General features: G+C 41.0%; 1 protein-coding gene across 7 annotated transcripts in view; it reads left to right on the top strand.

Moving 5' to 3' along the window:
• TOPAZ1 (testis and ovary specific TOPAZ 1) overlaps positions 1–24,079 on the top strand; it is a 100,620-nt gene that overhangs the window by 49,659 nt on the left and 26,882 nt on the right. For 6 of the 7 annotated variants that reach the window (XM_043540870.1, XM_043540871.1, XM_043540874.1 and 3 more), the window contains exons 9-14: positions 818–881; positions 2,822–2,973; positions 3,214–3,306; positions 3,579–3,694; positions 4,720–4,786; positions 16,915–17,089. In XM_043540870.1, the coding sequence (XP_043396805.1) occupies positions 818–881; positions 2,822–2,973; positions 3,214–3,306; positions 3,579–3,694; positions 4,720–4,786; positions 16,915–17,089 (667 nt within the window). The remainder of the gene's footprint in view (positions 1–817; positions 882–2,821; positions 2,974–3,213; positions 3,307–3,578; positions 3,695–4,719; positions 4,787–16,914; positions 17,090–24,079) is intronic. The other variant, XM_043540876.1, reaches the window with a different exon arrangement.

Genomic DNA, 24,079 nt, shown 5'->3' on the forward strand with positions numbered 1-24,079 from the left:
ATACAAGATTTCAAGTTGACAGTGTCCTTTTAATCTGACTGCCCTTGGTTTCTTCATCTGTAAAATTACAGGGGAATACTTTTATATTGCAAAGCTAAATTCATTAGTGTTATAAAGCATTTTAAGATCATCAAATGAAATTCCTGACAATATTTTAAAACCTAATTTTAATCTTGCAAAATAATTATTTTAAAAGGCTCTTTATCACTGGCATTGGTCTCTAGTGAAATAACTTCAAATCAATTTTCTGAGCTCCCTTACATGCCTTGCCTTATATTGCTTTATGGGGAAAAAGATAATATGTGCATGTGTCTCGGTTTTATTTCTGGACATCCTTTTGACTTGGGGTCTCTGTACATCTTTTCTTCCACACTTGTGTTTTCTACCCTTTTCGGTTCCCTTCCCTGAATGCCTGTTTTCACCTTTTAGTGAACTCTGGTAATACCATGGTAGCCTTTTTTATTTCCTGCTTGATGCACATATCTGTGTGGGAATCTTTTCTCCTGCTTGATGCAAATATCTGTTGGGAAATTCTGATATAGGTCTATTTATACACATATGCAGTTGTTCCCAACAGTTCCCTCAGAAAGGTCCCAAAGCAGCCATTTAAAACCTTCTAAAGTTGAAAGTATCTGTCTTGCTTTAGCACTGCTTTGACTATAGACCAACTAGTTTATCATGCATGCATTGTCATATGTAATTTAAACAACCAGAAGCAACCTAATGCTTACTTGCAATATAAAATTGACATTCAGACTACTCATATGTTGGAATACATCTTACCTTGTTGTAATGGATTCTGCTTATGTTTTTCTAGATTTGCATGGCAATACTTAAGACGTATATAAATATCAATGAATCAAGTTTGTTACAACGTTCAGGTATGATATAACAGAAAATGAATGTGTAATATAGTGATTTATAAAGTAAGTCTGGGACAGGAGCCATGAGCAGAGAGAAAGACTAGTCATGTGAAATCACAATGAGTAATGATAACTACAAGTTAGTTAATGCATGAGAATCATGATTGGTCCTTTTTTTGTGCAAACCTCTCATTGACGTTGGGAGCTTTGCTGTAGATTGATGGCTGTACGTGGTCCTAAATGTATTCCCAGACAAACTATGCTAAGATAAAGTTAAGTTGAGAGTGCATATCAACACTTAAAGATAAAAAATGTTACAGGGATGTAATCATTCCAAAACCAAGCATTACAAACCTAGGAAATTCAGGGTTAAGGTTACATTTAAAAGAAATTCAAACATGTTAAGGTAAAAAAATGCAGTTAAGGCACCCAAACAACTTTAACTCTGCCCTGTAATGTAACCTAGCAGTAACCATACAATTATGATTAAGGCATTTTAGTATTTGATTCCAGATACATTCAGGTTTTTTTATATTTTTCCATCTCATGACATCACAACAGGGAGTTTAAAGAATAGGGATAAGAATGTTGGAGGAATGGATTTCTGATGAAGACTAAAAAAGCTAAATGTGCATAGCGTGGCTTCTGAGATAGTGTGAAGAATATAACACTGTACAGGTATTTGAAGGGTGCAAATGCTAAGGATGGACAGCAGTTTTAGGCCCTGATCCTGGAATCAGATCCATATAGAAATACGTATGTATGCATACAGAGCTCCGTTGACTTCAGTGGAATTCTCTGCTCCCGTTACTCAGTTGCAGGCTTACGGCCATAAAGATTGGTACACAAGGAACAGGAGAATTATAACTGGGAGTAATGGGATCAAATTGAACTTGAAATCTGTTTAGTTTTAAAAAAATAGCAGATTCAGGGAATATAATGTTTCTAGGTCTCTGCCAATTTTGGTCAAATAAATCATTGTCTTGTGTGTTAAAATGTTTTTCTCTTTCCTGTTTTTACGTAGAAGGCTCACACAAATGCCAGATGTTGTCTGAGGCACAAAGTACATTGACAGTTTTTCTCTATTTCATTTTTAGCAATCTTAGTTACAATAGTAGATGAAAAGTATTCAAATGGAAGTCTGACTTTAAGTTGACAGTGTTTCTTTGAGAGGAAACATAAACTTAATGTCAGGTGGAATGCTTGCTGACAATGGGAGGTGTTGCTAAATTGTCTTCCCAAAGTGGTGAAGCCATATTATTTGGGGCACTTTAAATCAGTTGGAACAAGTGCTCTAGTCAGATTCCCTGTATTTCCAGTGAGGCTGGACTAAATATACTGTAGAATAGTAATAGATCTTCTAGTAATATCTTTTTCATTGATAGTTTCTGTGATCAATGAAAATATGATGAGCAAAGCTGAATGGCTCTGAGGATTGATAATAGAATATGGATCTTTTAATCTCTAGTATTCTGTCTGATTAATACCTGATTTGGGGATTGACAAAAAGTGATTGCACACTTGTGTGGCCTGTGTGAAATAGGTCCAGTTAGTGGACAGGTGTTGACATGACATAACCACCATCTCAGTTTGCATTGTATCTTTCTCGTCCATCCCAGTAGAGTTGCCAGTCACTAAATGGATATGGAGGTTGAACTCTACCTTCTCTTAAGTGTTCTTCAGTGCATGGTAGAGGCTCGTCTGTGTGACAATATAGTATAGTACTGCTGATCCTTTTACAGTATCTGTTTTATGGATAATTCAGGAATCTGAGTCAGTCTGGCTCCCATTATCACAACTAAACTCAGAATTTATTGCAAAATATTTTGTTTTCACTTTTGTATTTTAATATAGTGCCTGTATTAAATAACTTCTGTTTCAGAAAATAAGTTGTTTAAATATTTAAGAATTTCAGATACCTGAAAATAGGATTGACTGTTTCATTTTTTTTCTTTCAGTCCAGATATTTATGAATTACTACAGAGAAGTAAATCCTGGTGTGCATTTTGATTCACAAGTGCTGAATGATCTTCTCATTTCTTTGATCAAGTGTTGTTTGTTGAAAGAAGTATTTCAGTTGTTAAATGTTGCTGTAATGATTAAAATGCTGGTAAGTGACCATGAAACATTTTGAAAGTCTATTGGATTCATGGGATCATAATTCTCCTAAAACTCATGAAGTTAACTGTACTAAGTTTTCTGTTTTGTTTACGTGGGCTCAGTTCTGAAAAACAAAACTCTACATAAGGCAACTCATAAACTACTATTATTGAAAACTCTAAAATCTTTACTGGAGACAAATGATTAAACTGTTAGAATTTTTTAAAAATACTATATTTTTTTTATTTAGCCAGCTGTTGATGTAGTCCTGAAGGTGTTTGAGCATGTGGCTTCCATGAATATAAGAGATGCTGTGCCTTCATTAATAGATATCTTTTGTAAGGTATGATTTTTTTCCATTGTCTCCTTCTGTATGGCAGTTTCACAAAAAGATCTTGCCTACTTTTAAAGATTGAATTAAAACAAGCATCTTTTCTCTAATGGAGCTAGGTTCTTTGTACAGGTTTCTCTTTATCTCTTATTTTTTTTTAAACTCTTCTCTCCCACCTTTATTTCTTATGCTATATTTTATAGCCTCCATTGTGCTTGGTTCTGGAAATATTTCAGAGGTGCTAATTTGCATGTACATCTGCATTTTTTCTTTTGATGCTACAGCTTTTTGATGCTGGGATGGTTTTTGAGCATGAACATTTTAACTGTATTATTAAGTTCCTTCACCAACTGCAAGTTTCCAGTCAAGAAATTAATGTTGTTTTGAACATGAAATCAAGGTGCGTATTTAGTTTAGGGAGTTATTTTACAGTTAATGCGCAAAATATATTTAATGGTTTCTTCTGGTTTTCATTTAATACAAAATTATGTAAAGAACAGACAAAGTACATTCCATTTTTTGGATTTGTTGCTAATTAGAAAGCATGGTAAAAAGGTGCATATTTTATACACTTTCTACAAAAATGAGAAGTTTAATTATTCAATAACTACATTTTCATGATATTAAAAGGGCTGCCAGTTTAATGGAGAGTGCTAATGCTGAGTAATGGGAATCAGAAGGCCAGGATTTTTGTTTATTTATTAGATTTTCCACAGCATTCATGATTATTAAATCTGATTAGCACAGCTGGGAATAGCATGCACAAATTACGGTGTGACCCTGGAAAAATCATCTAATGAACTCAGTGTTTTAAATTATTTGAAACACCTATGTGAGGTAGGTTGTATCATTTTTACAGATAAGGAAGCTGATGCACAATTAAGTATGCTGTGCACGGTGTCACAGAATGTCAGTTGCAGAGCCAGAAAAAAAACACCTTACAACCATGCTCTTGCTCTGTTCACTAGTTCACACTTCGTGTAATTTGACATAATTTGAGACTGTTATAGAACTTAGTGGGATATACAAAACTCAGTTTACATTTTGTCTTATCACTGCCTTTTCATTAATAGTTACATTAAGATAAATCTTTTCTATTGCAAGTGAGTGCCTTTTTCTGTGGAAATAATTTTCTCACTAGAATATTTATGAGAAATATGATACGTAGTCTAGTAAAATATTTGTTGAAAATGATTTGTGTAGTATTCATTACAATAGTACACTGTTGAAGCACAAATAACATTCTTAATACAATTAAATATATTTGTCTTTTCCCTCTTGAGCGGTGTATGTAAAGCCATGGTGCTGGAGGGTTAAAAAGGTAATGATCTAGGACTGAAAACAGTACTTTTTTTTTTAAGTGATAATACAAAGTACTATAATCTTAAACAGGTAACTATAATTAACAGTTTTCTCTTGTTGAAGATTCCAGGCAAGAAAGTTTAAAAAGAACTGGCTTTGTGACTTAAATTTGGCAATAGCTGAAATTCAGGTACAGTATGAGCATTTAGTTTTTGGAAACAAATTTCAGAACTAACCATACAAAATATATAGTACTTAATCCGTTTGTTTTTGTTAGTGTAGTAGCTGGTTTTATTTCTTTGAAGTCATAGAGTGTAGCAATGTTTTGTCAGACATAAAGGAATGTTAGTTACTTTTACTTTGAAGGCTATTAAGAATATGAAAATATGTTCCTTTAGTCAAAGCAAAATTGTAGACAAGGATGGCTAACCTCCAGTAAGAAGACCATCTTTGTTATAAAGTGATGTGTCAATGGGGCTTTCATGTTGTGGATATTTGTAGATTGTCTTTGTCTTAAATGACTTTGGATTTCAAACTGTTTTTCTTTAATAGCAAGTGGTTCAGTTTACCTTTTTAAAACGTTAATGTAAACTGAGAACTTTTTATCTGACAATACCACAATTCAGATTCAAGCACCTCATAGAATAGGAGGTAACATAACAAATACCTAAAGCTCTACAAGATCTACATTACTTAGTGCTGAGAGCTAGGATTATGGTGCTACCAGGAAGATAATTAGTTTAATTGAAATAGAGCCTCCTAAGGAGCCTAATAAATTTTGTTGTTTTTGGCTGAAACAATTGTATGACTCACCCTTGGAATTTGTGGTGCTTTTGATTTGTCATGGTGTATCATTCCTTAACAAGAATATACTTTTTATATTCACTTACAATTAATACGATTCATGTCTTATGCAAAAAACGATTCCAAAAGGGGCCTATTTGGAGTGATAATGGTTAACAAATTATAAATAAGAGCAGCAATGTGATTTTTTTTGATTAATACGTATGTTATTTTGTAGTATCTGTTATATGCACTAACAGTAATACTGTGGTTTTTAAAGAACTGTCCCCAAAGCTGGTGTGCATTTGAGCAAGAATTTAAGGAAATAGTGGATGGAGGTTTCTTGTTAAATAGGAGGGGAGAACCTTTAGTGCACCCCAATTAATGTCATGATGAAGAATCAAAATCTCTCCTATTTTGAGGGGCTCAAGTTACTGACATTTCATAGCACTTAATCAGCATGAAGCAGCTTCATACTGAACAGGAGCATGAGAGTACTACACAAGCATTTCAGCCAACCTCTGGTGAGATAACGCACACTGCAGCTGCTGATTTTACAGCATTGTTTGAAATGGCCTCACATATATGAGATATCTGGAATAGATGATGAAGCACCAAGCTGGCTTGATTCATTCCTGTCTGATATTTCTGAGAGAATTGTGAATGGTAACTGCTTTACATTTCCAAGAGTTCTCTCAAAGTTCAAGCTGTCTCTTCTTTTTCAGTGTCTTTCTATATCGGAGACCTCTGTCCCCATCCGCTATTGAGAGTTTTTGCACACCAGTTATCAAACTAGTGCACTGTGGTGGGCTCATGTTGGGTTTACCAGTGCTCCTAGACACACACAGCAATAGTAAAAAGAAAGATTGTCTTCCCCCTTCTGCTGGGAAGGAGAGTGTGCCAGTTCCTCTCAGATGCGGACCAGACAGTTGTGCTCCACTCTTTCATCTCCCAGTTTGAGTACTGTGACTTGCTTCACCTAGGGCTAAAGAAGAAGGCCACTTAGAAGTTCTGATTCATGCAACATACAGCTGCCTGCCTCCTATGGAGGAAAGACCAGCAACAACAAATGTCAGTGTCCCATTTGCTCCCCATTTAACTTCAGGTCCAATCCAAGATTGTGGTCCTAATCTTTAAGATCCTTTGCCCTGCTCCAGCTTGTTCTCTTACAGACAGTTTCTCTATTGTGACCCACCAAGACACTAAGTTCATTGGAGGTAGTGAATCTGAGTGTGACAAGGGTAGAAAACCCACCTAATAGAAGGCAGGGCATCCAGAATAGAAGGTCCTAAACTATAGGACTACATGCTGAATCTTAGAGTCTAACCATGTTTAAGCCATGATGTGAGATATACCTCTTCAGAAGTCGTCTCACAATGACATGATAATCTTGCACTCCTCATGAAAGGAAAAATAAGGTGGGAGGAAAAGATGAGGATGCAAAACACCTATGAAGAGCACCTGATCCACACATCAGAGAGCAGAGCGCTTGACTGAAAATTCCTTCATAATCTTTAAATATTTATCTGGCACCTTGGTCCTAGTACTATGCAATGCTTGAATTCCAGAGTTAAGCACCTTAGACGTGCCACAAATACATACATACTACAGTGACTGCCATGCACAAGGGTTAAAAACTTTTCTAGTTAACAGAATTTGCAGTGGATTTTGATTTGTTTTCCATCAAATTTCCTTTCCTTGTCTATTATGAATGGTAATCATTACATTACCCTTCTTGAATTTTTTTCTTTAAAAAAAATTACCTAGATTAGTTGAAATGCTGTAATAGACAAATCACAAGGTAAGAGCACTGTGTGGTACACAGTATTGTACACTTCTCTAGTAGGAAACCAGGTTTCTATAATTCTCATGGGTTATGCAACACGTGAGCGCTATATATGCATTTGGTTTGTATTAGGAATGGAGGATGGTGATGTAATTGCTATTGGACATATCAACAAATCAGTATTCATGGTAATTTGAAGTTTCAGATGTCAGGCATTAATTTATCCCCACAGTGTATTATTTTGGTTATATTAAAAGGGAATCATTGCTAATTTGATGAGATTGGTGGGAGCATTGAATTTCCATATTGGTTCCAGTTAGGAGCATAATTGCCCTCCTTGAGTTTAAGCATATATCATTGAATGTAGAAAGTAGATAAACCTGTTGCTTTTGAAAACCAGTGAAGGTAAAAATGATGCAAGATATTTGTATTTTAAGCAATATTCTGAATCAGGCCATTGACAGAAATAATAAATGACAGTCTGCTGTTGAAAGAGAGATCACTCTATGTGTGCATAACAAGGCTGAATGCAGAGAGTCTAAGAACAGCACCTTCAGTTCTTCTTCGAGTGATTGCTCATGTCAATTCCAAGTAGGTGTGTGTGCGCCACGTGCACAGTTGTCCGAAGATTTTTCCCCTAGTGGTACCTGTTGGGTTGGCTGTGGAAACGCCCCCCGGAGTGGCGCCTTTATGGTGGTGTATACAGGGCCCTGCCAACCCGCCGCCTCTTCAGTTCCTTCTTACTGCTAGTGACAGTCATTGGAGCTTCTTTTACTCTCTTGCCTTGGGCAAGTGATTCCCTAGCATTCTCTTTTTTTTGTTTTGTAAATAGTTTTATTAGCATAGTATTGTTAGATTTTTAGTGTAGTTAGTAGTTAAGTCTTTGTTGGGGGCTTTCACCGCCCCCCCATGCTTTCCCTTTTGGGGACCAGGGAATACCTTGGTCTCAAGGCTTCTAAGCGTGGGGGTCCTGTCAGAAGCCGATGCCTGGGGAGATTCTCACAACTCCTGCTTAAAGTGTGTGGGGGAAGCCCATCAGACTGATAAGTGTAGGATCTACAGGAGCTTCCACCCAAGAAAATAAAAGGAGAGGTATTTCAGACTTAAACTTCTCCTTATGGGGCTGGCTCTTCACCCCTAGCCGTCAGAGCCTGTGTTGCTGCCAAAACCCAGCGCTTCAGTTTGGCGCGCACTGGCCCAGTAAGGGAGGCCGCAGCACCAGCAAAGGACCCGGAACCCAGAGACTTGCAGCACGAAGTCTCTCCAGCATGAATGACAACTTCGGCTATCTCTCGGCACAGGTCACATTCACTGGTGCCGCATAAGAAGCAAAGAAGAGCCAAGAGGGGGCTTCTCCTACAGTTAAAGCCGTGGAGCGCAGTGGGGCCCGCAGAGTGCGTCCTGTGCTGGGACATTCAGCTCCTGCTCAGGCGAAACTGACACTATTGACTCTGGTCACTCACGCAGGACCGTCGAGTCCCGTTGGACTCACTGGCGTGGGAGAGCCAGGTGAGGGAGTTGGATATGCCATCTACCCCGGATACATTTGAGGCCACAAGGGACCTTATAGAGGAGACGGCCCAGCAGTCTACGGCACCGGAACCAGTGCTGGCGCTGCACAAGGGGCCAATTCTCTCCAAGGGCAAACCGGCCATGCTTTGGCAATGATCCCCCTCACCGGGGCACCATTCTCCTTGGCACCACTCTACAGCACCATCCCTCACAGAACCCCTGTGGTCCTCAAGGTCGGACTCCACTTTGGAATCAGAGTCATATATCTCCAGGTAGAGCCAGCACCATTCTTGTTCCCAGCGGGAGGAGGCACACCAGGTCCCTATGATACCCTGGCCTTCTCAATGGCAGGCTCCGAAGCTCCAGGTTCTTGTCTGTTGCCTCGGACAGGCGGGGCCCCCCATCTTCCTCAATGGTAAGGGAACCTCCAAAAGGATCGGAACCTGACACCCAACCCGGCACCACAGTTGGCACCACAGTTGGCGGCTGGCACCATGCCTGCCACCATGTAGACTGCATCATGGTGGGGAGGAACCCTATGAATTGGAGGGTCAGGAGGAACCTGTGCCCATAGGGGCATCTTCATCTTCCTCCCCAGACAAGGCAGTAGCAGGCTTGTCTGCCTCTTTGCCAGCCATGGATAATAGGGCTTATCAAGAGCTGCTTAGAAGAGTAGCTCAAAACCTAGGTCTTCATGCAGAGGAGGTGTCAGAAGACAGATCCCATGGTGGATATTCTGACGCCAGGAGGTCCGTCAAGGGTGGCCTTTTCCTTGATCAAGTCCATTCATAATACCACAAAGATCCTCTGCCAAACTCCCACCTCTATTCCGCCCACTGCAAGGGGTAGAAAGAAAATACTTTGTACCCTCCAACGGGTATGAATACCTCTTCATCCACCCTCAATCGGGTACGTTGATAGTGTACATGGCCAACACCAAGAAAAGGCAAGAACAGCAAGGCCCTCCGCCAAAATCCAAAGAGGCAAAGAAGCTGGACCTCTTTGGCCGTAAGGTCTATTCCATCGGGGGGCTCCAGCTTCAAATTGCTAATCAGCAAGCGGGTGCTCAGCTGCTATCATTTTAATTCTTGGAACTCTCTGTCCAAGTTTTAGGAGCTCCTTCCAACAGGCTCCCGTTCCAACTTTGGAGTTGTTATCAACGAGGGTAAGGTGATTGCAAGGACTTCCTTGCAGGCTGCGGTGAACTTGGCCACCCGCACAATGTCCACTGCCATTGTTATGTGCTGAAGCTTGTGGCTGCAGGTGTCAGGCCTCCCACCAGAGGTACAGCAGACCATTCAGGACTTGCCCTTTGACAGCTCAGGTCTGTTCGCAGAAAAGATGGATCCTAGGCTTCATAGCTTAAAAGACTCTAGGGCAACCTTAAAGTCAGTGGGCCTACACATGCCAGCCACACAGAGGAAGCATTTTAAGCCTCAGCCCCGGCCTCGCTTCTACCCCTCTCAGCAGAGATAGGACTATAGCAGGAAACGGGGTATGAGTAATAGGCAAAGGCCTCCTCAGTCATCCTCGAACCAGGGCAAAGGCTTGACGAGGCAGTCTCCGGCTTCCAGTAAAACTTTTGAAGGTGTGCCCAGGGGCGATGCACCAGTCCACATCCCGGATCCTTTCCCACCTTTTGTGAACAGTCTATCTCTTTTCTACCGAGGTTTGGCCCAAATAACCTCAAACCGGTGGGTCCTGAGCATGGCAGAATTGGGATATTCTCAACCCACCCGCCCCGTCCCTCTTCAGGGACCTTTCTCACAAGCAACTTCTAGTGCAGGAGGTGCAAGTGCTCCTACATCTTGGGGCAGTAGAGGAGGTCCCTCTGGAATTCAGGGGCAAGGGTTTCTCTCCCGTTATTTCCTAATTCCCAAGGCCAAGGGTGGGTTCAGGCCTGTTTTAGACCTGCGAAACCTCAATAGATTCATGAAGAAGCTGAAGTTCCGCATGGTCTCCCTGGCATCCATCATCCCCTCTCTGGATCCGGGGTACTGGTACGCCGCCCTAGACTTGAAGGACACATATTTTCACATCTCCGTAATTCCATCCCACAGAAGATTTCTTAGATTCATGGTAAACACCACCCACTATTGGTTCATGGTCCTCCCCTTAGGCCTCTCAGCGCCCCTTAGGTATTCACCAAGTGCATGGCAGTCATGGCAGCATTCCTACGGAAGCAGCAGGTGCAGGTATTTCCCTACCTGGACAACTGGCTAATCAAGGGTCAATCTCAGGCCCAAGTGGAGGCCCATGAGAGTCTGGTGCACATGACATTCCTTGGGCTTGGCCTCATTCTGAACATGGCAAAGTCAACTATAACCCCCACTTAGAGGATAGAGTTTATCGGAGCCCTGCTAGACTCCACCCAGGCCAGGGCTTTTCTTCTGGAAACTCATTTCCTTGCCATGAGTGTCAGGAAATTCCCCACCACAACGGCGCGGGATTGCCTAAAATTACTGGAACATATGGCTGCTTGCACGTATGTGGTACAGCACACTAGACTGCAGCTTTGTCCCCTTCAGGGTTGGCTGGCCCGGGTCTACAGGCTGAACCGAGACCACCTGGACAGACTGGTCACTCTTACCCCTCAGGTTCTCGAGTCCCTCTGGTGGTGGCTTGACCCACAAACACTATGTGCAGTAATACCCTTCTCCAAACCTCAACTGACACTGTCACTAGTCAAGGATGTTTCAGCGATGGTGTCATAAATATAAAGGGAAGGGTAAACACCTTTAAAATCCCTCCTGGCCAGAGGAAAAACCCTTTCACCTATAAAGGGTTAAGAAGCTAGGATAACCTCGCTGGCACCTGACCAAAATGACCAATGGGGAGACAAGATACTTTCAAAGTTGCTGGGGGGGAGAAACTGTTATACCAATAAAATAAAAACCAGAAGGATCTTATTAAAGGGGAAAAGGCAAAATACCACATTTATTGTGAATACAGAAAGAATCATAGTAAGCAGTTAGTTTATAGCTATAACATTCCATTCCATTTCATATTTATTCACACATTCATTCATACACACACAGGTTCTGCAAGGTTGTTATCATAGTTACCAGCCTTAGAGTTGCTCATGCCAAGCCACTGGCCAGGTGGCCTGGACATGAGGAGGGAGCAGGGCCTTGTCAGATGCACATCTGATGCTCCTGGAAGTTGGTTTGCAGAATCAGACCCCAAAGTTCTCACTTTCTAGAGTCCATTTTTATAGGAATTTCTTCCTATGCCAGTCTATGGGAATTGCTTCATCATGCTGTTGCTGAATCAGTCAGCAGATGTCACATTCCTGATGGTTCCATGCTGCCATATGTTATCTTGTTCTTTGGTTCTCCCATTCTTGAGGCTGTTGGGTAGATTCCAGTCTGCCCTCCGGGGGTCCTCTGGTTATTTCCACTTGATGCCTTCTTCAGCCGATGGACACTGCATTCTTAGGCTGGCACCTCCCTGATCATTCAGTTATTATCCACACCGAGCATCCATCCACATACATCCTCTATCTCTATTTTAATCACAATTGTTAACAAAGCAAGATGAATACAACAAAAGGGCGGGGAGTGTCTGGGTGCTGTTTCTATTGTTACAGAGTATTGCTCTGAGTCTCTCTCTATGTGAATAGTTGTTGTTACAAAGAATTGCTTTGCGAACAGACTCTGTCTTAGAATGTACTAACACAATTAGCAGCTTGCAAGTTTTACACATAGAGGGAGAGAAACAGTACCAAAAACTAAGAGACCTCTTAATTAGTAATACCCTGGAATTTAAACTATGGGGAATCAAACTCATTTGTGATTTTAATACAGAACTTCTTTAATATGATCCAACAAAACAAAGGTTCTCTCTGTCTATGTGATGCTTTTGCCGGGAACAGAAAAGGAATGGAGTCTTAGAACTTAGTAAGTAATCTAGTTAGATATGCGTTAGATTCTATTTTGTTTAAATGGCTGAGAAAATAAGCTGTGCTGAATGGAATGTAGATTCCTGTTTTTGTCTTTTTGTAACTTAAGGTTTTACGTAGAGGGATTTTCTGTTTTGAATCTGATTACCCTGTAAGGTATTTACCATCCTGATTTTACAGAGGTGATTTTTTTACTTCTATTAAAATTCTTCTTTTAAGAACCTGATTGCTTTTTCATTGTTCTTAAGATCCAAGGATTTGGGTCTGTGTTCCCCTATGCAAACTGGTGAGGATTTTTATTAAGCCTTCCCCAGGAAAGGGGGTGTAGGGTTTGGGGAGGATCTGGGGGGGAAAGACGTTTCCAAGTGAGCTCTTTCCCTGTTATATAGCTGTTAGACGCTTGGTGGTGGCAGCAAATAAGTCCAAGGGCAAAAGGTAAAATAGTTTGTACATTGGGGAAGTTTTAACCTAAGCTGGTAAAAATAAGCTTAGGGGGTTTTCAAGCAGGTCCCCACATCTGTACCCTAGAGTTCAGAGTGGGAAAGGAACCTTGACAGATGGGGTGGGGGGCGCACTTAGGCGACCTCAGGACTCAAGGTCTATGGTCCCAGGCAGAACTTTCGCTGCATTATTAACATCAAGGAGCTGCGTGCAGTGTGCCTTTCTTGCCATACATTTCAAACCCATTTTCAGGGCAGATGTGCGTCAGTATTGACGGACAACATCACAGCGATGTTTATATAAACGGACAGGATGGTGCTCGCTCCTCCCCCCCGTGTCAGGAAGCCCTCAAGCTGTGGGAATTTTGCATTGCCTACTCACTACAGTTGGAGGCCTCGTACCTTCTGGGTTCACAGAACGAACTAGCTGACCGCCTCAGCAGGTCCTTTCACGGCCATGTTTGGTCTCTTCGCCCAGATGTTGCCATCAGTATTTTCCAAAGATGGGCCTCTCCCTGTTGTGTCATGAACAGGACACAACGGAAGTGTCAGCAGTTCTGCTCCTTCCTGAATCACAGTGAAGGCTTGCTCGTGGATGCCTTCCTCCTTTTCTGAAAAGGGTGCCTGCTGTATGCATTCCCACCGTTCCGTCTCATCCACAAAGGTCTCATCCTCATCAAGGTCTGACAGGATAAAGCATCATTAATCTTGATAGCTCCACCGTGGCCACATCAGCACTGGTTCACCACGCTGCTGGACCTGTCTGTGGACACATTTATAACTCTGCCCCTGGTTCCGGACTTGATCGCCCAGGACCACGGCCGCCTCCAGCACCCAAACATGGAGTCTCTCCACCTCATGGCATGGAAACTCCATGGCTAAACCTGTTGGAGCTTGCATGCTCAGACTCGGTTAGGGAGGTTCTCCTCGACAGCAGAAAGCCTTCCACTCATGCCACTTATCTGGCTAAGTGGAAGAGGTTTTCCATTTGGTCACTTCAGAAGGGCACTCCTCCATTGCAGACCTCAATTCCCTTCATCCTGGACTATTTACTCCAGTTAAAAGCAGCAGGGGTTGGCCGTATCGTCAATAAAGATTCACCTGGCTGCGATTTCAGCTTTCCACCCCGGTGCAGTGGGCCACTTCGGTGTTTGCTAGCCCTATCATTGGCCCTGCTCTCAAGGGTGTAGACAGACTGTACCTTCAAGTATGGCAACCAATCCCCCCATGGGTTCTCAATTTGGTGCTCTCTAGGCTGATGGGCCCTCCCTTCGAGCCTCTGGTAATTTGTTCTCTCCTTTACCTTTCGTGGGAAGTAGCGTTCCTAGTGGCTATAATATTGGCCAGAAGAGTGTCTGAGCTCAAGGCTCTGACGTCCGAGCCTCTTTATTTCGTGTTTTATAAGGACAAGGTGCAGTTATGACCACACCCAGCTTTCCTCCCAAAGGTAGTCTCGCAATTTCATGTGAATCAGGACATCTTTCTGGCGGTGTTCTGCCTCAAACCACATGCTGATAACAGGGAACGCATGCTCCATTCCCTGTATGTTAGACGCATGCTAGCTTTTTACATTGAGCGGACAAAGCCGTTTAGAAGGTCGACGCAGCTCTTCATGGCCATTGCTGAGAGGATGAAAGGTCTTCCTGTCTCATCCCAAAGAATCTCCTTTTGGGTCACAGCCTGTATCAGGATGTACTATGACTTGGCAAAGATTCCGGCTCCACTATTGACAGCGCGCTCTACAAGAGTGGAAACTTCCTCTGCAGTGTTCCTGGCTCAGGCCCCCATACAGGACATCTGCAGGGCTGTAACGTGGTTGTCGATTCACACCTTTATGTTGCACTACACCATCACTCAGCAGGCTAGAGACAATGCCGCATTTGGTAGAGCAGTGCTTCAGTCTGCAAGTTGGTGAACTCTGACTTCTTCAAAGGACTGCTTGGGGGTCACCTACTTGGAATTGACATGAGCAATCACTTGAAGAAAAAACAGTTACCTACCTTTCGTAACTTGTTCTTTGAGATGCGCTGTTCATGTCCATTCTAAGGACACTCCCCCCCACCCCCCGCGCCTTCCCTCTCTTAGAGTATCCAGCAAGAAGGAACTGAAGAGGCGGCGGGTCATCAGGGACCTATATACGGTGCCATAAAGGCACCAGTCCAGGCAGCTCTACAGCCGACCCAATGGGTACCGCTAGGGGAAGAACCTTCCAACGACTGTGCACGTGTGCACAGAGACCTACTTGGAATGGACATGAGCAACACATCTTGAAGAACAACAGTTATGAAAGGTAGGTAACCATTTTTTCTGGGAACAAACGCCATTCTCTCTATTCCTGTATTTCAAATAGGAAATGGTATAACTAACTGTTTTGAAGGGGCAGCTGAGTTCCAGCTTGTGTAGTTATTGGCTGGTTTTGAACCTCAAACCTACCCCTAGGGCTTGTCTGCACATAAACCATTACAGTGAGACAGCTGCATCACTGGAGCACTTCAGTGAAGACACTACTTGTGCCAATGGGAGGGCTTCTCCCATTGGCGAAGGTACTCTACCTCCCCGAGAGGTGGTAGCTAGGTTGATGAGAGCATTCTCCAGCTGACCTAGTGCTGTCTACACCAGATGTTAGGTCAGTTTTACTGCGTCGCTCAGCATGTGGATTTTCACACCCCTGAGCAACATAGTTATACTGACCTAATTTCCTAGTGTAGACCAGGCCCTAATCTGCCTAGAGGGCAGTAAATACGCCAGAACGGATATATATGTGTGATCATTCTCTGAAAAGTGTGTCTGTTCAAACAAATATACATTAAGAGGTTTGTTTTTTATCAGTTATTTCCAAATGACATTTGCTCAATTTTCAAGTGAAAACGTTACTTCTAGTAACGCTTTACTTGTAAAACTGAGTAAATTCAGTGTGAAAATGGAGACACACTAAACATGAAACCATACAATGCCACTTCTAAAGTTACTTTTCAGAGTAGAACAGAATTTAAGATTGTATGTTTTGGAAAAAGATATTAAATATGTTTATAAATTTATCTGGTTTGTGAGGCTATCAGTTTGATCAAATTTTCAGATGATTCAGAAATTCCATGTATAGCAAACACAATATATGCTACAAGAAAAATAAAGACTTACATTTTGAAGGGCTGGTTTGATAAACAACTCTAATTGTGTACATTTGGAAAGGGTCAATATTAAACAAAAATAGTAAATGGGAGAATGTGATAGAAACATTGCAGAAAAACATTTGAGTTGGTTGAACGTGCATAACAGACATGGAAAGCAGATTATAGAAACTTGTAATGTGAGGCTATAACAAAATACCTGGGATGTGCATACTGAGGTATTGCATATAATACTATTAATGTTCCTTTGCCAGTAGTGATGGGGACCTCATTTTCGTTCAGTTAGGGGTTTTTCACTTTAAAAAGGCTGGAAATAAACAGCATGAAGAATAACAACAAAGAAAACGGGGTTGGAAGACATGATACTTGAGGAGATACTAATAGAATCATAGAGAAATGGAGTTAAAACAGTATGAAAATTTGAAAGGAAATAATACAAAAGAGGGGATGACCTACTTGTGGCTAGTCAGATGTATTACAAGAATTACTGTTTTTTAAATTAAAGTTAGGAAAAACTAACTTTCTTATCTGATCTAGACAAAATAAGAGCAATAAAATAGCCTACTATAAAAGCTGGTTGAGACATCATTGGGGGAAATGTTCAGATGATTAGATAACATATTTGAGAATATAAGAGGAGAATTTGCACAAGATGCATTTTGAACACCTAATAGTTCCTGCCAGCTGTACCATCAGAGTTATAATAACTAATAACTGTATCATGTTTTATAGCAAGCTTATTTACATTTATTATTTGACTTTTAACAGCACTGTAAAGAAAAAAGTGACTGGGCCAAATTGGGAACTTTGTATGTTAATATGAGAATAGGATGTGAAAATTTTGGTGACCTTCAGAAATTGAGTGTATATGTTGCTGACATACTAACAAGAGACTCCAAGGAAGAGAGACCAGGAGTTCCATTTTGTGAATTTGCGGAAGCAGGTAAAACTAAGATAATGTATATGTTGCGTTTTGACATTTTAGCATTCACTCTCTGCACTGAGCAGGTGTAAGAAGAAAACTGAAATTATGTGCTGAATTATAAAGCTACCATTTTCTTGACCTTACTTATTTAAATGGATATTGTGCACTAATCAAAATTCCTCTTGCTACGTGTAAAATTAACATTAAGTAAACATGTTCGATAGTAGCTAAACTCCCTGACCCCCCCGGATCAGAAAGAGAAAGTAAAATCCATCACATTCAACTACCCCTTTAAAAAAAAAAAAAAATCAGAGTAAATCTATTGGCCTTTCAGCGTGCCCTAAAAAATGCAAACTTTGCTTGTCAGGCCGAGAAGAAAAGCATGTTCCAGAGTTGAGGGCCCTCTACTGAGAATGACCTGCTCCAGACAAACAAATGTAAGAACCAACAGCTTGCCTCCATCTTGGGTAATGGCACAAGGAGAGGCAGACATAGGCTCTTAAGTGCACATGACATGACCAAACCATTAAGGACTTCAGTGGGCAAAGCAAACACCTTGAATTGAACCCACAAACAAATTGAAACAACTAATGTTTCTGGAGCAGAGATGTAATATGCTGTATGTATAAACACTGTTAATTAAGGAGGAAAATACATTTTGTACTAGCATGCAGTGTGAGGAGGTTTAAAGAGATGCAGGCCCTGAGTGAGACTCCTCATTTGTTCAAGCTGACAGAGCAAGGTCTGTCCCCTTTCATCTCAACTGCCCTTACTCTTTAAACTATTATATATAGTTCTTGATTTTTGTTTTGTTTTGGTTTTTTTTAGGTTAAATTGTACTAAAATTGTGTTTTATACTGCTGGGTCCATGCCATTGTGCAACATTATGTCATGATGATGGTGATGTCATGGTAGGGGTCTACTAAAGACCACCAAACCAGGAAGAAGAGGTGGATGATACTTTTTTTTAAACAACTAACAAAATCATCCAAAGCACAGGACTTCGTGGTGATGGGGGACTTCAACTACTCAGACATCTGTTGGGAAAATAACATGGCAGGGCACAGATTATCCAACAAGTTCTTGGAATGTATTGGAAACAATTTTTTATTTCAGAAAGTGGAGAAAGCTACTCAGGGGAGGTTGTTCTAGATTTGATTTTGACAAATAGGGAGGAACTGGTTGAGAATTTGAAAGTGGAGGCAACTCGGGTGAAAGTGATCATGAAATGGTAGAGTTCATGAATCTAAGGAATGGTAGAAGGGAGGACAGCATGATAAAGACAATGGATTTCAAAAAGGCAGACTTTAGCAAACTCAGTGAGTTGGTAGGTAGAATCCCATGGGAAGCAAGTCTAAGGGGAAAAACAATTGAAGACAGTTGGCAGTTTTTTAAAGAGACATTATTAAGGACACAAGAGCAAACTATCCCACTGCATAGGAAAGATAGGAAGTATGGCAAGAGACCACCCTGGCTTAACCAGGAGATCTTCAGTTATCTAAAACTCAAAAAAGAGTTCTGCAAAAAGTGGAAACTCGGTCAGATTACAAAGGATGAATATAAACAAATAACACAAGTATGTAAGGACAAAATTAGAAAAGCCAAGGCACAAAACGAGATCAAACTAGCTAAGGACATAAAAAGAAACAAGAAAACATTCTACAGATACATTAGAAACAAGAGTAAGACCAAGGACAGAGTAGGCCCGTTACTCAATGAGGGAAGGAAAGACAAGAACAGAAAATGTGGAAATGGCAGAGGTGCTTAATGACGTCTTTGTTTCAGTTTTCACCAAGAAGGTTGGTGGCGATTGGACATCTAACATAGTGAATGCCAGTTAAAATAAGGTAGGATCAGAGTCTAAAATAGGGAAAGAACAAGTCAAAAATTACTTAGACAAGTTAGATGTCTTCAAATCACCCAGGCCTGATTAAATGCATCCTAGAATACTCAAGGAGCTGACTGAGGAGATATCTGAGCCTTTAGCAATTATCTTTGAAATGTCATGGAAGATGGGAGACATTCCAGAAGATGGAAAAGGGCAAATATAGTGCCCATCTATTAAAAGGGAAATAAATAATAATTCTGGGGAATTACAGACCAGTCAGCTTAGCTTCTGTATCCAGAAAAATAATGGAGCAAATAATTAAGAAATCTCTTTGCAACCACCTAGAAGATAATGTGATAAATAACAGTCAGCATGGATTTGTCAAGAACAAATCGTGTCAAACCAACCTGATAGCTTTCTTTGACAGGATAACAAGCCTTGTGGATGGGGGGAAGCAGTAGATGTGGTATATCTGGACTTTAGTAAGGCTTTTGATACTGTCTTGCATGACCTTCTCATAAACTACGGAAATACAACCTGGTGGGTGCATAACTGGTTGGAAAATCGTTCCCAGAGATTCATAGTCATCCTGGAAGGGCATAACAAGTGGGGTCGTGCAGGGATAAGTCCTGGGTCTGGTTCTGTTCAATATCTTCATCAAAGATTTAGATAATGGCATAGAGAGTACACTTATAAAGTTTGTGTATGATACCAAGCTGGGAGGGGTTGCAAGTGCTTTGGAGGATAGGATTAAAATTCAAAATGATCTGGACAAACTGGAGAAATGGTCTGAAGTAAATAGGATGAAATTCAATAAAGACAAATGCAAAGTACTCTATTTACAAAGGAACAATCAGTTGCAAACTTACAAAATGGGAAAAGACTGCCTACGAAGGATTACTGCGGAAAGGGATCTGGGGATCATAGTCGATCACAAGCTAAATATGAGTCAACAGTGTAATGCTGTTGCAAAAAAAGCAAACATCATTCTGGGATGTATTAGCAGGAGTATTGTAAGCAAGACATGAGAAGTCATTCTTCTGCTCTACTCCACGCTGATTAGGCCTCATCAGCTGGAGTATTGTGCCCAGTTCTGGGCACCACATTTCAGGAAAGATGTGGACCAATTGGAGAAAGTCCAGACGAGCAACAAAAATGATAAAAGGTCTAGAAAACAAGACCTATGAGGGAAAATTGAAAAAATTGGGTTTGTTTAGTCTGGAGAGGAGAAGACTGAGAGGAGACATAACAGTTTTCAAGTACATAAAAGGTTGTTACAAGGAGGAGGGAGACAAATTGTTCTTCTTAACCTCTGAGGCTAGGACAAGAAACAATGGGCTTAAATTGCAGCAAGGGCAGTTTAGGTTGGATATTAGGAAAAACTTCCTAACTGTCAGAGTGGTTAAGCACTGGAATAAATTGCCCAGAAAGGTTGTGGAATCTCCATCACTGGGGATTTTTAAGAGCAGGTTGGACAAACACCTGTCAGGGATGGTATAGATAATACTTAGTCCTGCCTTGAGTGCTGAGGACTGGACTAGATGACCTCCCAAGGTCCATTCCAGTTCTATGATTATCACGGCTTGTGTTTTCAGCCCATCTTGGAGACAGTAGTATGAACATCTGTCCTAATCAGAATCATTCTCAAAGGTGTCTAAATCAGAAAAGATAATGCGTTAACTAAATTTGTGCCTGAACTCCCTTGGGGGAGAATTGTATGTCTCCCTGCTCTGTTTTACCCTCATTCTGCCATATATCTCCTGTTATGGAAGTCTTGGAGGATGATACCCCCATGTAATGACCTCACGACCCCCTGAGGGGTCCCAAACCCTAGGTTGAGAACCCCTGCAAAGTCTGACATTGTAGAAAATTTAGAAACATCCAAAATATTTAAATAAATGGTATTCTGTTATTGTTGAACAGCATGATTAATCGTGCGATTAATCGTGATTACTCTTTTTAATCGTGCGATTAATCACGATTAATTTTTTTAATCACTTGGCAGCCGTAGTTACAAGAGAAAGGCTGTCTTGCTTTTGGTGCTCTTGCCTTCAGCAGACTATTCCAAGTAAGGTGGAAAATATTTGATTTGAGGGACTAGAGCTTTTAGGCTGGAAAGTAAATTACGTTCTTCAGAAACTATAATACTTTAGATCCACACTTTATTGGGGCTGAATCATCTTTTTTATAAAAAACAATTTTCTCTTTTGGTCCAAAAATAGCAAAGCTCATATGAGTAGCTATTGGATTGTCCTCTCAGATTCTTCCAAAAGAAAGCTGTTTGTGTGGAGGCAGAGAGTCAGGTACTGTGCTCCTAGCGCATCTTTTGTTACTTCATCTTTCAAACATCAGACTTGAAGGTGTTTCTGGGAGTTCAAAACAAATAGGTGCTGGAAATTATTCAGAGGTTACTCTATTTCTACTTCATGCTGCCCCCAACATTTTTCCCTGGAAAATTGAGATGAAGTTTTCCCTTCTGTTTGGGACATTCTAAGTTTCTAAAGCAGTATTGGGAGAATGGGAGTCTGCTCCCAGTATTTTCTATTCCCATGACTGTACCCTGCATAATTCTCTTATTAAGTACATGCAGTTGGTTTGGAGGTCTTGTCATGATGCATGCTTTATATCCATCAGACTAACACACAGAAGTAACTATGATTTTGTATAAGTGGGAATCATAATCAATACAAAATCCTCCTTTTGGATGTTTCTAATTCCAAGAATTATCATCAGGTACTCAGGTGTAGTGACAGCCTACAAGAGACTTCTGTATGCACTTATTTAGATGACTGGCTGTTAAGAGTTCGTTTGCAGTCTGCACCACAGGCATGCTTAGAGTTTCAGTAATGTTAATGCACAAAAAGGGAAAAAATCATCTCAGTTTAGTGAGAACTTTCATAAGAATAACCATCATTATTAGCACAACATGTGATATCTTCCACAGAACATATTTGGAGAGATGTTGCATATCAGTTGAGTAATCAAACACACAATCTGAGTCTTCTGGGGACTGCCATGTTCCATGGGTTCTTGCATACTATCCTATTTGTTAGACTCAAGCTGAAGCTTGTGTATTATTACCTAATGAAAATGTATATATTGCAGCGGGACAATTTCAATTAAACTTGAAGGTGAACCTTAATTTTTTTTCAAAGTTCAAAAAGTTACGAGATCCCAAATTATTGACAACAATCATTAATTTCAAATACATTTCAAACAATTCTTGAACATTGGTGCCTCATTTACTCACTGGCTGAGAAGTTTGTTTTCTCTTCAGTACTTAGCCCTGGTCTACGCTACAAACTTATTTCAGTATAACTACATCACTCGTGTGGAAAATGCAGTTATACCACCCAAACTTCCAGTGTAGACAGCACTGTGTCAAAGTGAGGGCTTCCCTCATTGATGTAACTACTACCTCTTGGGGATGTGGAGTACCTGCTCCAGTGGGAGAATTTCACTGAAGCGCTATAGCATTGCTGCGTTGTAAGTGTGAACAAGTCCTTAGTGACGTTATGCACACCTATAGTAAGAAATGCAGCACCACCTTCTTCAATATCCTCTGCATGTTAGCATTCATGAGTTGCTCCAACCGGTGCAGCCTGAATGGTAGAACTCTAGCTAGCAGTAGCAGCTCACATGACTCTTTCCCCCTCCCCTCTGTGAATGTCAATTGTTCCAGGGCATGGTGCTTCAGCTGCCTCAGGTCCTTCAAACTGAAAACAGGTGAACAAATCAGGGAATGCTCTGGACTGCTTCCAGATCCATACCTTGTCAGCTAGTTAATAATTTCTAGTTAGAATTAATTAATTGTCTGTTAGTGTTGATTAACTTGGTTGTAAATATTTTGGTTTTGAGATGATAAAACTGAAGAATAAAAAGCCCCCTTTTAAAAATGCTTTATTTGCATAACACAAGCAACAAAGGTGAGACAGAACAGATTTCAGGTGACTTTATTACAAACAGCACTGTCAGCAAAACTGTATGGAACCAAGCAAGCTTCAAACAAGTCTCAGAGACCAGTGTCAGCGTCGAGCAAGTCTGTAAGGAAGAAGGACAAATCCTCCACCTTGGTACCCAGTACTAAAGGATCTGAAAGTGGGAAGGAAGTGAAGAGGAAAACTACTGTGGTACTGGCTTCTGTTTCCAGAGCCAGTTCACTGCGAAAGGACACAGCTATTATGGAGAGCATGACCGCTCAGTCCTAGTTGGAGTCGGCCTCTTTTGAAGAGCGAGTCCATGCGAGAGAGAGAGAGAGAGACATCTGACAAAGGGTTTTCAAGGAACATATGCAGGATACATATTCTTGTGGTAGAGTCAGACGTTCTTTGTCTGATTTAAATGAGCCAGGTCCAAAAGCATGAGGTAAGGATCTGTTGAGGCAAGGAAAAAATATATGGAAGTGGTAGACAATATTGACACAGCACTGCAACAAATAGTAGTTATGGCACAATTTCATCAGTTGGATCTGGATCTGGCTCCATTGGTAATTAACCCATGTATTTCGGTTGAGCAGAATTGGACATTTTGCTGCAACCGATTCAATTAGATGCTCTCCCAAGGCAGAGGGGAAGAGTTGAAGAATTCAGGTTCTCTTCTGCTTCTGCCATCTAAGACCCCTTCTGGGTCTCCAGAAAAGAGTTTTTCTCTGTTCTCCTTTATTCAACCAAGGAGACTGCTATCTCTGGTTCCATCTGAATTGAGAATGGGCTCGGATTGGAGAAGAAGTGCAGCTCAGAGATCTGATCTGGAGAAAAAGTATTATCAGCAACCTCATTCATGTGTTCTGGATCCATATGGACAAAGAAATGTCCAACTGATCTGAGTATGGAGTTTTGGCCTGACTGGCAAGTACCGCTTTCAGGTGTCATTGGCTATCTCTTGCATCTTGTCAGCATGTTTCTCTATATGGCAATAGACAATTGCCAGTTTGGTAGTGAGATGATATTATCAGATCTGAAGGATACATATCCACCAATGCATCTAAGTTCTGATAAGTCTACAGTGGTAAGAGAGTTATTATTAGACGAGGAGGAATTAGTAGCAATACAAGAGTCAGATCCGGACTCTGGAGGGGTGCCTTCTCTAGGGGAAAATGTGGGCAACACTTCAGCAGCACCACCATCAGAAGATGTGGTGTCATTTCATGAATTATGGATTGCATGACAGACATCATATAT

Source organism: Chelonia mydas, chromosome 2, assembly GCF_015237465.2.
Source record: "Chelonia mydas isolate rCheMyd1 chromosome 2, rCheMyd1.pri.v2, whole genome shotgun sequence".
Lineage (NCBI taxonomy): Eukaryota > Metazoa > Chordata > Testudines > Cheloniidae > Chelonia > Chelonia mydas.